The 13,835-nt window shown below is 39.5% G+C and overlaps 1 protein-coding gene across 11 annotated transcripts in view; it reads left to right on the top strand.

Annotated features, from left to right (window-relative positions):
- ATF2 (activating transcription factor 2) overlaps positions 1-13,835 on the top strand; it is a 185,134-nt gene that overhangs the window by 109,867 nt on the left and 61,432 nt on the right. For all 11 annotated transcript variants that reach the window (XR_004539519.1, XM_033945185.1, XM_033945189.1 and 8 more), the window contains one exon: positions 8,499-8,613. Coding sequence is in view for 10 of the 11 variants with exons in the window: in XM_033945185.1 (XP_033801076.1) it covers positions 8,499-8,613 (115 nt within the window). In the remaining variant the exon portion in view is untranslated. The remainder of the gene's footprint in view (positions 1-8,498; positions 8,614-13,835) is intronic.

Consider the following 13,835-nt stretch of genomic DNA (forward strand, 5'->3'; position numbering starts at 1 on the left):
TTTTGAAATTGCAGAAATTAAAAATAAAAAAAATCCCAAAACAACACATTGAAACACCTTCCCCCCCTAACAGCAGTAGTGCAGTTGGAGGACTCCCGCTTAGCTAGAGTTACCATATGGCTCCAGAAAAAGGAAGACTGATTGAGAGATCCAGGTTTTATTTTCATTGAAAGCAATGGAGGTAAGAAGGACTGATAAAGACATCTAGGTTTTACTTCCATTGAAAGCAATGGAAGTAAAACCCAGATATCTCAATCCGTATTCCTTTCTCTGGAGCCATTTGGTAACCCTACGCTTATCTTAAAGGAAACAGTGCCTATGGTGAAGCCTTGGCCTATTTAGAGATTGCTGTATGCCTTTCCTCCAAGGCTGTTGATAGGACAGCTGATTCAGAGGATAAAGAATCATTGGAGACAGGTGGTCCTCATGGCTCCAGATTGGATGTCTGTCATGGTATGGAGACCTGATCTGCAGATTGCCAATTCTCTTCTGCCACTGCTGTTAGATGCCCTGCTTTTGTAGGATCCCATTCATATGCCCAATGTAGCCTGATTCTTACTTATGGCTTGGCTTTTTTGTGGGTGTATCTGAAGTGGAAAGGTTATTCTGCCAGAGTTATTTCCACTTTGCTTAGTTCCAGGAAGCATTCTACCTCTCTAGTGTGTGCCCACAAGTGGCAAATTTTTGAAGATCGGTGCAGTGTCAGAGATATTGCCCCACTTAAGCCACTGTTTCAGAGGTCTTAGACTTTTCTTCAGAATGGCTTGGATAAAGGTCTTGCCTTATCCTCTCTTTGAGTTCAGTTTGTAGTCTCTATCTTTTCAGGGGCCGGTGCAGGGGAAGCCTTCGGACTTGAACACTAATGTTTCTAGGTTTTTTTAGGGAGTAAAACATTTGAAGCCTCTCTTTAGGAGGGTGGCTCCCATTTGGGATTTGAATCTGATTCTGGATGCCTTGATTAAGGTGCCTTTTGAGAACAGAACAGAAATATTTGTTAAGCTGAAGCGCTTGGAGTGGGACTGCAGAAGACAAATACGAATAGAGATGGAGGAGTGGTAGACCCTGATCAATTTTCAGAGGGTTGTGTTCATGAGGAGGTAGGTAAAGCAATGGGGCAGGGTGGTGTACATCCAAGGGTGCTGAAGGAACTTAGGGAAGTTTTGGTGGCTCCGCTGACTGGTCTTTTCAATGCTTCTTTAGAGTAGGGAGTGGTACCAGAGAACTGGAGAAGAGCGGATGTGGTCCCTCTCCACAAAAGTGGAAGGAAGAAGTAGGGGATTACAAGCCAGTAAGTCTGACTTCTTTGGTAAGCAAATTAATGGAAACACTTTTAAAACAGAGAATGGTGAAGTTTCTAGAATCTGGTGGATTACAGGACTGGAGGTAACATGGATTCATTAGAGATAGGTCTTGTCAGACAAATCTTATCAATTTCTTTCACTGGGTGATCAGAGAATTGGATAGAGGGAGTGTGCTAGATGTGGTGTATTTCAATTTTAGCAAAGCCTTTGACAGTGTTCCATACAGGCGTCTAATAAATAAACTGAGTGCCCTCAGGATGAGCCCCAAGGTGACGGGCTGGGTTTAGGAACTGGTTGAGTGGAAGGCGACAGAGGGTAGTGGTAATGGAGATTGCTCTGAGGAAAGAACATAAGATTTGCCACTGCTGGGTCAGACCAGTGGTCCATCGTGTCCGCTCACACAGAGGCCCTTAGGTCAAAGACCAGTGCCCTATTTGAGTCTAGCCTTACCTGCGTATGTTCTGTTCCAGCAGGAACTTATCCAACCTTTTCTTGAATCCCTGAAAGGTGCTTTCTTCTATAACAGCCTCCAGAAGAGCATTCCAGATACTCTCTGGGTGAAGAACTTCCTTATGTTTGTACAGATTCTTTTCCCTTCTAACTTTAGCGAGTGCCCTCTCGTTTTCTTCACCTTGGAGAGTGTGAACAATCTCTCTTTCTCTACTAAGTAAATTCCCTTCAATATCTTGAATGTTTCGATCATGTCCCCTCTCAGTCTCCTCTTTTCAAGGGAGAAGAAGCCCAGTTTCTCTAGACTCTCATTGTACAGCAACTCCCCCAGTCCCTTAACCATTTTTGTTGCTCTTCTCTGGACCCTTTCGAGTAGTACTATGTTCTTTTTCATGTACGGCGACAAGTGTTGGACGCAGTATTCCAGGTGGGGGCGTACCATAGCCCTGTATAACAGCATGATAACCTTTTCAGATCTGTTTGTGATCCCCTTCTTAATAATTCCTAGCATTCTGTTTGCCCTTTTCGCCATTGCCGCGCATTGAACGGACGGTTTCATTGACTTGTCTACAAGTACTCCCAAGTCTCTTTCCTGAGGGCCCTCTTTGAGTATAGCACCAGACATCTTGTATTTGTGCATATGATTTTTGTTACCGACATGCATCACCTTGCACTTATCCATGTTGAACCTCATTTGCCATTGCGCAGCCCATTCCTCGATGGATATTACCAGTGGTGTGCCTCAAGGTTCTGTTCCTGGACCTGTTCTGTTTAACATTTGTATAAGCAATATTGCTGAAGGGCTGTCGGTAAAGATTTGCCTCTTTGCAGATGATACCAAAATCTGCAATACAGTAGACACCCCAGGGATGGTGTGAATAACATGAAGAAAGGCCTAGCAAAGCTGGAAGAATGGTCTGAAATTTGGCAGCTAAACTAAACTAAACTAAACAAGCTTAATACTAAGAAATGCAAGATCATGCAGTTGGGCTGCAAAAATCCAAGGGAACGGTACAGTTTAGGGGACTGAAGAGCGGGACATGGGTGTGATTTTATGTGATGATCTTAAGGTGGCCAAACAGGTGGAAAAGGTGACTGTGAAAGCTAGAAGGATGCTAGGACAGAGATAGAAGATGGGATGGTTAGCACGGAGAAAGAAGAAAGGAGACCCTGGCAAGCAAGTTATCAGAAGACAACCAGAGCCTGGGACCCACAAGATTTGAATAATGACCAGACAACAAAAGGTAGAAAAAATAATTTTATTTTCTGTTTTGTGATTACAATATGTCAGATTTGAAACGTGTATCCTGCCAGAGCAGATGTTAGACCGCAAACGTGAGCTAGGATTTAACAGAGAGAGGAAAAGTCTTTTTTGTTTATTTTGTTTACACCACAGCGCCAGTGTGGTTAGGAGAAGGCAAAGGGGGGTGAAGTGGCCGTAAAAGGGGTGAAGAATCTATAAAAGGGGTGAAGAGGATATTTGAAAAAAAAACCACCCATTTGGGCAAAAAATCGATTCAAATATGCTGATGGCCTTGTTCCACGTGGAAATTTGTTATGCCAGAGATTCAGTACTAAATTTTTCTAAGTCAATTTTAAATGCTGATGGGATTTGTGCGTGATTTATGTGTTGAAAATCTCGTACTTTAATAGTTTTCGGGACTGGAACAGTTGATGTAAAAGATGGCAGTGAAACTTTGGTTTGAATCAGGAAGTGATCAGACCATGGGACTTGACTTGTAATTGGTTGAGAAAAATTGGAACTTAATTCTTGTACCCACTAGATTAAGTTCCAATTTTTCTCAACCAATTACAAGTCAAGTCCCATGGTCTGATCACTTCCTGATTCAAACCAAAGTTTCACTGCCATCTTTTACATCAACTGTTCCAGTCCCGAAAACTATTAAAGTACGAGATTTTCAACACATAAATCACGCACAAATCCCATCAGCATTTAAAATTGACTTAGAAAAATTTAGTACTGAATCTCTGGCATAACAAATTTCCATGTGGAACAAGGCCTGTAAATCTTTATTAGATGAAATAGCGCCATTAGTAACAAAGAAAATATCTTCAAAAAAATTAAGAAACCCATGGTTTAACGCTTCTTTAGGCCTACTTAAACAACAAATGCGTTCATTGGAACGCAAGTGGCGTTCTAATCCCACCCAGGAAAACTTAAACAATTATAAAAATTATTCATATCATTATCGACAATCTATTAATATCACTAAGAAAAAATTTTACACTAAACAAATTACTCAGACTAATAATTCATCTACCCTGTTCAAAATTCTTAAACAATTAACAGTTTTCAAAAATGATAAAATAAGTTCTATTGATGAATCTCCAACAGCTCAAGCATTAGCAAATTATTTTCAAGAAAAAATTAATTCAATTAGATCAAAAATCAATGCCAAAACAACTAATGTTACCAACTTACCTCATCATACTAATGGTACTAACTTATCTAATCTGGCGGAAACTGACAATTCAATAACTAAGACTCAGAAATTTCACACTACTCTATCTAACTTTCTCCTTCCATCGTTAAAAACTATTGAAAATATATTACACAGTATTAATATTAAAGGCTCAAAAATAGAACCTATTCCTCCTTTTTTTTTTCAAACAACATTTTACAGTCTTTGGGCCATATATTCTTTCAATTATTCACAATTGCTTGTCTTCAGCCAATATTCCATCAGATTGGAAACATTCCATTATATCTCCAATCATAAAGGACTCAAAAAATAATGTTGACAATTGCTCTAACTATCGCCCAATTGCAAATTTACCATTTTTATCAAAATTAACTGAAAAAATTGTGTTTCAACAATTGACAGATTTTGTCGAAAAAACGTACATACTTCACCCCAACCAAACAGGGTTCCGTACAAATCATTCCACAGAATACTCGCTTCTCGGTCTCACAACATCTATAAATTACTATTTGGATCATCACAAATCCGTTTTATTAATTTCTTTAGATCTTGCCGCAGCATTCGACACCATTGATCATCATCTCTTATTGCAACGTCTCTCTTCCATCGGAGTAGCAGATCAAGCTCTAGAGTGGTTTCGTTCTTATTTTTCTGATAGAACTTCATCAGTAAATTACAAGAATTTAGAATCTAAATCCTATCATTCAAAATTTGGCATACCACAAGGCTCTATTTTATCTCCCCTATTATTTAATATTTATTTAGCCCCGCTTTTGACCCTCTGCCAATCAATAGGATTTACGGTGTATGCTTATGCCGACGACCTACAATTATTGCACCCCCTTAACCCGAACAATCAAACCGAGATTCAGTCAATTAACCAAAAATTAAGTAATGTCCACGAATGGTTAAGTACAAACAAGCTTTCTTTAAACATTCAAAAAACAAATACTCTTCTTTTCTCCGGAAAAGAGGGAGATCAATTAATATCTCCAATCATAATCGAAAATACTCCACTTCCATTAATTTCAACTACAAAAATTTTAGGCGTTTTAATCGACAATAAGCTAACATTCCGTCCTCAAATAAGTGCAATAGTAAAAAGTTGTTATTATAAACTAAGAATGATTAGATCACTGGTCCCTCTTTTAGATACTAATTCCCTTAACATTCTGATTCATTCACTAGTAATTTCAAAAATGGATTATTGTAACTCTTTACTAAATGGTATCTTTCATAAAGATTTAAAACGCTTGCAACTTATTCAAAATACGGCCATTAAAATAATCTCGGGAGCAAAAAAATACGATCATGTTACCCCTCTGCTTCAAAAGGCCCACTGGTTGCCAGTCTCTCATAGGGTAACTTATAAAATCGCACTTCTGGCATTTAAAACAACACAGACCAACACACCAGCTTTCATAGATAGACTTCTGATTCCTTACGACCCCCCAAGAACCTTAAGATCCATCTCTCAATACAACCTTAACGTTCCCTCTTTAAAAATCATTGGCACGCGTCGCACCTCTACGTTTTCTGTTACAGCCCCTACAATTTGGAACGCTCTCCCTTTGTATATAAAAATGGAAAAAAACTTAAAAAATTTTAAAAGCAACTTAAAGTGCTTTCTTTTTAATGATGCTTTTAATTGAACTTCTTTTTCTTAACTATTAATTTTACTGCTCCCCAGTTCCTAAGTGTTCTTCCCTTATATGTTTCTCACTTTTCTATTTCAAGTGTATTTCTTCCCCCTTTTCCTTATGTTTAATGGCCTAAGGGTCAACATTTACCCAGTTTGTACGGTCTGTTGTCTTGTATTTTTACTATAAGAAAGTATGTTTAATTGTCATTTTAGATAAATGTAAATACTTTTCGTCATTTTTGTTAAATGTAAATATTTTTTATTCTGTACAACGCTTTGTAGTAACGAAAAGGCGTTTAATCAAAAATTGAATAAACTATAAACTATAAACTATAGCTGAATTGAATCAAATTTTTTTTCCCTGAATCGGGCAGCACTAGTAAATAGTGGGGTTCCCTAGTGGTCTTTGCTAGGACTGCTGCTTTTAATATATTTATCAATGATCTAGATATGGGAATAACTAGTGATATAATTAAATTTGCTGATGACATAAAGTTGTTAAATCTCAAGAGGATTGTGGAAAATTGCAAGAGGATCTTGTGAGACTGGGCATCAAAATGGCAGATGATGTTTAATGTCAGCAAGTGCAAAGTGATGCATGTGGGAAAGAGGAATCTGAATTATAGCTACATGGGGCAAGTTCTGTGTTTGGAGTCACTGCCCAGGAAAAGGATCTAGGTGTCATTGTTGAGAATTCCTTAAAATCCTTGTCTCACTGTGCGGCAGCGGCTAAGAAAGAAAATAGAATTTTAGGGGCCTGTTGACATCTTATATTACCTCACTATAGTAGGTCTTTGATTGTGAGTCAGTTTTTGTTTATTTCCGTACATCCAGGGAAGGGTGGGGGGGCTATTTCTGTCCTAATTAGATCTTTGAATATTTACATTAGAGGTGGGAGGATATTATTAATTCGAATAGGGTAAGGTTATTGGGAAAATCTATGCTGCTGTGTTTTATTGAATAACCATTGGGTGGGTGGGAGAAAATGGTTATGTATATTTGTAAGTTGAATGTACTCTATTGTGATATATTTGTGTATTGCACTATTGAAGTTTGGAAATCAATAAATAATTTTTTTTTTTTTTTTTTTTTAAAGAATTTTAGTAATTATAAGGCAGAGAATTGAAAATGAAGATGTTATAATGCCCTTGTATCGCTCTATGGTACAGCCACACCTTGCATATTGTGTGCAATTCTGGTCACCATATCTCAATAAAGATATTGCGGAATTAGAAAAGGTACAGAGAAGAGCAACAAAAATGATAAAAGGGATGGGACAACTTCCCTTTGAGGAAAGGCTAAAACGTCTAGGGCTTTTCAACTTGTTGAAGAGATAGATGGTTCAGGGGTGATATGATAGAGGTTTATAAAATACTGAGTGGAGTGAAAAATACTAAGACTAGGGAACATGTAATGAAGCTACTAATTAGTAGATTTAAAACAAACCGGAGAAAATATTTCTTCACACAGCGTGTAATTAAACTCTGAATTTCTTTGCCAGAGAATTTGGTGAAATCTGGTTAGCTTAGCAGGGTTTAAAAAAGGTTTGGATAAATTCCTAAAAGGGAAGTCCATAGACCATTATTGAGATGGCTTGGGGAAATCCACTGCTTATTTTTAGGGTAAGCAGCATAAAATCTGTTTTACTCCTTAAGATCTACCCAAGTGTCCTGGGTTGGCCACTGTTGGAAACTGGGCTTGATGGACCTTCGGTCTGTCCCAGTATGGCAATTCTTATGTGAGGTGGTGGGTTTTTTTTAATTCATATTTAAGGGTTTGAAGATTTTTTTTGTCAGTGATTGATATTAGCAGGATTAAAATATTATTATATATATCTGAGGCTTTTTCCATTTTAAAAAAACCTATATTCTGTAACACATAAGATATTTGTTAATGAATACAGCATAGTGAGGTGTGTTTTGTTTTTTGATTGATATTGAACTTTAAAATGTCACTCCTCATTGTATTTTGGTTGTGCTTCTCAAATACTGACAAGGTAAAAAAAAAAAAAACCAAAACCCCCAAAGAATGAGCTCATAAAACATAAAGAATGCAGGAGAACATAACTCAGTTGTGTTATGGTTGTTTCTTTTCCCCTTTGGGTTACTGGGGTAGTCTGATATTTTTTCATTCTGGCTTTATCAATAGAAATACTGGTTATCTTGGGAATGCATGCCACCTTATTGGGTGACATTGTTCAGTTGTTCTCAGTATCCCCATCTGTTTGATAGGAAAGCATATACCTCTGGAGATATTTAAGGAAAGAAAATTAGTATATAAGTCTAATTTCACCTTTACTATCATTGGTTTTGATTTATGTTTTGGTTTATACATATTTCTTTTAACATCTTTAGAAATATTGTGGAAGTTTTAGGACATGGTAGGTTTGACTGACTAGCTGGTATGTGTTTGATTGATACACCAACAAAGATATAAAAAATGAACTACCAATAGCTCAGCTGCAGCTCAACAGGAATTGGTTTAACTGGGCAAACCACTCTTTTACAACTTATTTCTGCTGACCATGACTGTAAATCAGAAATCGGAATTTTTGAATTCTGTGTAAGCTAGAACTGCATGATTCACATCATATTGTGCATTCTTTTGATATTTAAATGGAGAATTCATTGTATTTCATCCCCAATTTTCTTCAATCCATAGACCAGTTCCAGGTCCTTTTCCTCTGTTGTTACACCTACCTAATGGACAAACTATGCCTGTTGCTATTCCTGCCTCAATCACAAACCCTAATGTACATGTTCCTGCTTCAGTCCCAGTAAGTTTGTGATGTTACATAGTATTGTACTGCATGCATATGAAAATACTTATGCAAATACACATTTAAAAAATTTTCCATGAACTTACTACCTTCATCAAAGTTTTAGAAATGTAGCATGAAAATTCTTTACAGATATTATGAGCTGTCTTATTAGTTATGTTCCCCATATTGGAAATGTTTATCTAATATTTTATTATTTGTTTTAAATATATGATTTAAAGTGAACAAGTATGACCACATGGAAGGCCAGTGGATCTACTTCTATGGAATTCTAGAGTTGTCTGGTCATCCTTAAATTTTTTGTTTTACTTTAAAACTGAGTACAGGGAAAGTAATTTATTTGTTCTGTTAGCTGCAGATGGAACAGAGCCAATATTTATTACCTACTGTCAGAAATGGGTGTGGTTATTTTCCTGATTCAATGCAAACTGAAATGGAATCTTAAGTAACACAGAAACAGGGAGATTAAGTAACTTCATTCAAATGTTCATGGGACAAGGATTTGGGTTCCCCACCTCTAAAATTCCCTTTTCTAAATTTTTGGTGCTCTAATATAGCTCTTCCGGGCCGTTTCTTGGTGCTAAAATGCTGCCATAGCAGCCATCTTGGATTTCCCAATTTGTTTTAAAAGCCTCTGTCTGCCTCAAAATGCCTCTGATTTGGGTTAAAATCTATATAGATGGACTCCTCAGGCTGTTTTAATCCTAATTCATGCCAGATTCGCACTGGATGGCCAGCTGAGGAACGTCCGTGTTCCATGTGCTATGGAGCACCTGAGAGGTTGCAGGAGTGCTAGGATTAGCCCCCTCTAGGGCATCAGAGTCATAGGTGGCTTGGTTTTTAGGTCAAAATTCATGCTAGAGCCCTCAGATAGCGACTTGGTGAATTTGGCAAAGCGCAGATGTGCAGACATCTCAGGGCCCATGAAGAAACAAGGTGAGTCCCAGAGCATCCTGTTCAGGGTTTACTCCTGATTTTGTGAATTTATTGTTCGTAGCCTATCTGAATTATCGGGGTCCATCTGAACCATCTGGGGTCTCACCAGTGGTTGCACATGAGGGTTCTCCCTCTCAAGAGTGTGGTTTCCCCTACTTAAGGTTCACTTACAGGAACCCAGTCAGAGAAGGACTGGGATGACTGAGGGTCAGAAGCTTACTTGTATATTCCCCATATTTCCGGACCACAGAAGATTCTGTCCTCGGAGAACACCTGCTACAGGTGAGTAATTTTGCTTTCAAGTAATTTTCTTAGAATGAGCCCTCAGCCAGATTAGCATTAACAAAATCTATAAGCCTTAGAAGAATTTCTGGTGGAGCCTCTTTTAAATAAAAGGAAGGACGCACATCCAGACAGCAACATTTCCTTGCCAATCTTGTCCAAAATCCTTCTCACTAATTCTGATGAAACTGGTCTGAGGGTACCTCGGTTGTTTAATAAGAACATAAGCAGTGCCTCCGCCGGGTCAGACCATAGGTCCATCCTGCCCGGCAGTCCGCTCCCGCGGCGGCCCAAACAGATCACGACCTGTCTGAATCACCAGAAGGGGCTCCCTTGCCACCTTGGTTTCTTATTGAAGTCCTATCTTCCCATCGAAGTCCTAACCCTCCGGTCTTGCACATGCACGACCTGGTTGGGTTTCTATACTTATTACTTGTTACTTCTATACTTATTACTTATTACCTGGTTAGCTTTCTATACTTGTGTTACATCCCAGCTCCTCCCTCAGTATCCCACGATCCCTTTATCCCTCAGGAATCCGTCCAATCCCTGTTTGAATCCCTGTACCGTACTCTGCCTGATCACTTCCTCCAGTAGCGCTCTCTGTTAATTTTACTAATCTATTTAAATTTTCAGTTGTTACAAGCTGAATGAACTTCTGATTTTTTTAAAACTTTAGATTGAAATTATTGAGCCAAAGTTACTGCAGATGGTTGAGCAAACTCAGGAGTTAACAGTATTATTTGCTTAGTTAATACTTGACAGATCTGAAATAACAGTTTTGATGAATTCTTGGCATCTTTTATCTGTTGATCATATTTCATTATAGTCTCCTTTATAAGCCAGTTTATATTCCTTTATCTTTCTTCTCCATTGAAAATAGGTTTTCATCCCTATTCTTCTTCCACTATCTGTCTAATAATCTGCAACCTCTTTTCAATGTTAATAAAGAATAAGGGGTCCTTTTATCAAGCTGCGGTAGGGGTTTAACGCGCGTTAAACCGCCTGCCGTGCTAGCCGTTAACACCTACATTGAGCAGGCGTTAGTTTTTTAGCTGGCCGCAGGGGTTAGCGCGTGATGAAATGTCCGACACACTAACCCCGCTAGCGCAGCTTGATAAAAGGATCCCTAAGTATATCAAGGATTTTATAGCTTTTTACTCAACTTTTTTTTTAAGTGGTGCTTCTTCATCTAGGACAGGTGAGATAGTAGAATTCCATGAAAGAAACATTGATTCAGAGTTTGGAGCAGATATGTCTGTTTGGTAAAATGTTTTGCCAAAAACTAGTACTATTTGGATATTTGCATCCTATATAATCTTGTTTAGTCTTAGGGCTCCTTTTACAAAGGTGTACAAGCTACCCAAAAAACTACTGCCTGCTCAAGAGGAGGTGGCAGCGGCTAATACGCGCGGCATTTTAGCGCGCGCTATTCTGCGCGTTAAGGCCCTAATGCACCTTTGTAAAAGGAGCCCTTATTGTAGGTTTGTAATTTAGGAAGTTTTAAATAAAAAAAATCCAAAAGAAAATGTTCAGACCATAATAAAGGTTCCCAAGTAATAGTGTCCACTAGGGGAACAGAGATAGATTGCTTAGTTTATGCAATAACACCTAATTTACAACCTTTATTGTGAGTGAGATAGAGTAGTCCCAAAATTAGATTTAATTAACTCAGAACTGACAGAAAGAATTAGTATGAGGAACTAACTTCTCTTCTAAATGAAAATTTAGATCTCCTAAAATGATAAAATCTTTAAAAATATACTGTAATGACTAATTTGACTATTCTAGTTTGAACAGTATTCCAGTTTCCAGGTGGTCTGTATAAAATTAAAAACCCCAAAGAGCCTTATCCAAAAATTGGCAAATTACCTTCAATAGATGTATCTAATGATTTAAAATGATGATCATCTTTATAAATAAGAGCCACACTCCCTCCTCTTTTACCTTGTTTGCAGGAATGTACATTTTTATAACCACTAGGATAAATATTTATAATGTGTGGAACGTTATATAAGGTCTGTTCAAAATGTTCCAGGACAGTTTAAATTGCACGCCAATGGGAAGTTCTTTTGAGACATGCTAGATGCCGTTGAGTAGCTTGAAACCTCACGAGTAACCTCCTTTTTTCATTTGTTTATCTGTTTTCATCTCCAAGCTATAGCAGTTTTTGTGAAAGTGTGTTTTCATGATTGGCTATTTTTCATCATGTGCAATCTCAATGAGCAGAGCTACAGCGTGAAGTTCTGTTTTAAACTGGGTAAGACCACTATAGAAACTTATGAAATGTTGAAAGTGGCTTATGGGGAGCATGTCATGAGTTGTGGAAGGTGTTTTGAATGTGTCAAAATTTGCAAATTTTGTGCAAAAATGCAATGACAGTTCTTCCCCAACCACTTTACTCTCCTGACTTGGCCCCTGCTGACTTCTTTTTATTTCCTAAACTTAAATCCATGCTGAAAGGAAAGCGATTCAAAACCATTGAAGACATTAAGCAAAATTCAATGCAGCAACGTTTGGCGATTCCTGAAGATGTCTTTAAGGACTGTTTCCAGAAGTGGAAACAACATTGGGGAAAGGGAAAGGGGAGTACTTTAAAGGGGAACTTTTTGAACAGACCTTGCAGTCTGGAATTCAAGTTTCAGTTATAAATACCATTCCTGCATGAGAGACGCATACAAGATCCACTTATGTGTCTGATTAATTCTGCTGTCTATGGAGGCAAGTCTGATTATTTATTTTAAAAATTTATATTCTGCATATCCTGCAATTCTATGTGGAGTACAATAAAACATCCAAATTCATACAACACATCATATATAATAAAATGCTAGAGTGCGCATGCGCTCTCAAAAATTTGTGCGGTGTGGCGCCGTGAGGTGTGCTTCTGTGGCAACATTCTAATCTCACGGCGCATGCGGGGGCTGAAGGCGCGCGACTGTGCTCTCTCCCTGTCCTCAGCGCGTCACCGCCCTCACTCACCGCTGCCTCTCACTCGCTGCCTGCCCGCGTCTTCGCCATGTCACCTCACTCGCCGCCGCTGATCCTCTTCAGAGCAGCCTGCGATCGTGGCCGGCTTTAAAGAACCTCACAGGCCGCTCTCCAACCTCAGTAGCACGCTCCATCTGACGCACGGGATCGCGTCAGAGTGAACGTGCTACCGAGTTGGAGAGCAGCCTGCGAGGTTCGCTAAAGCCGGCCACCACGATCGCAGGCTGCTTTGAAGAGGAGCAGGCCAGAAGACGCTGGGATGGAGGGGAGGGTAAGAAGGGGATCAATACCGGGAGCCAGGGGGAGAGGGAAAGGGGGCTGCTTTGGGGGGAGGGGTGTGCTGGGGGGAGACAGAAAGGACCATGGATAGGGAGAGGGAAAGGGGGCTGCTTTGGGGGGCAGGTGTGCTGGGGACAGCTTTGCTCTGGGAGGAGACAGAAGGGGCCATGGAGAGATAGGGAGAGGGAAAGGGGGCTACTTTGGGGGGAGAGGTGTGCTGGGGACAGACAGCTTTGCTCTGGGGAGAAGACAGAAAGGGCCATGGAGAGACAGGGAGAGGGAAAGGGGGCTGCTTTGGGGGGGAGGGGTGTGCTGGGGGGAGACAGAAGGGGTCATGGAGAGATAGGGAGAGGTGTGTTGGGGACAGACAGCTTTGCTCGGGGGGGGAAGACAGAAGAGGGCCATGGAGAGACAGTTAGGGAGAGGGAAAGGGGGCTGCTTTGGGAGGGAGGTATGTCCTGGGGGCAGACAGCTTTGCTCGGGGGGGGGGGGGAGACAGAAGGATACAGACAGCGGCCAAGGAGAGAGAGATAAAGAAACACAGACAGACAGACAGACACATCTATTCTAGCACCCGTTAATGTAACGGACTTAAAGACTAGTATTTCAATAAAACAATATAATACAATGAACATATTACAGTACAACAAACAAACATGTAACAATACAACCAACAATGAACAAACACCAACAAAACATCTCCATTGCTTTTACTTGACTGAGACTTGACT

Source organism: Geotrypetes seraphini, chromosome 5 (assembly GCF_902459505.1).
Source record: "Geotrypetes seraphini chromosome 5, aGeoSer1.1, whole genome shotgun sequence".
Classification (NCBI taxonomy): Eukaryota; Metazoa; Chordata; class Amphibia; order Gymnophiona; family Dermophiidae; genus Geotrypetes; species Geotrypetes seraphini.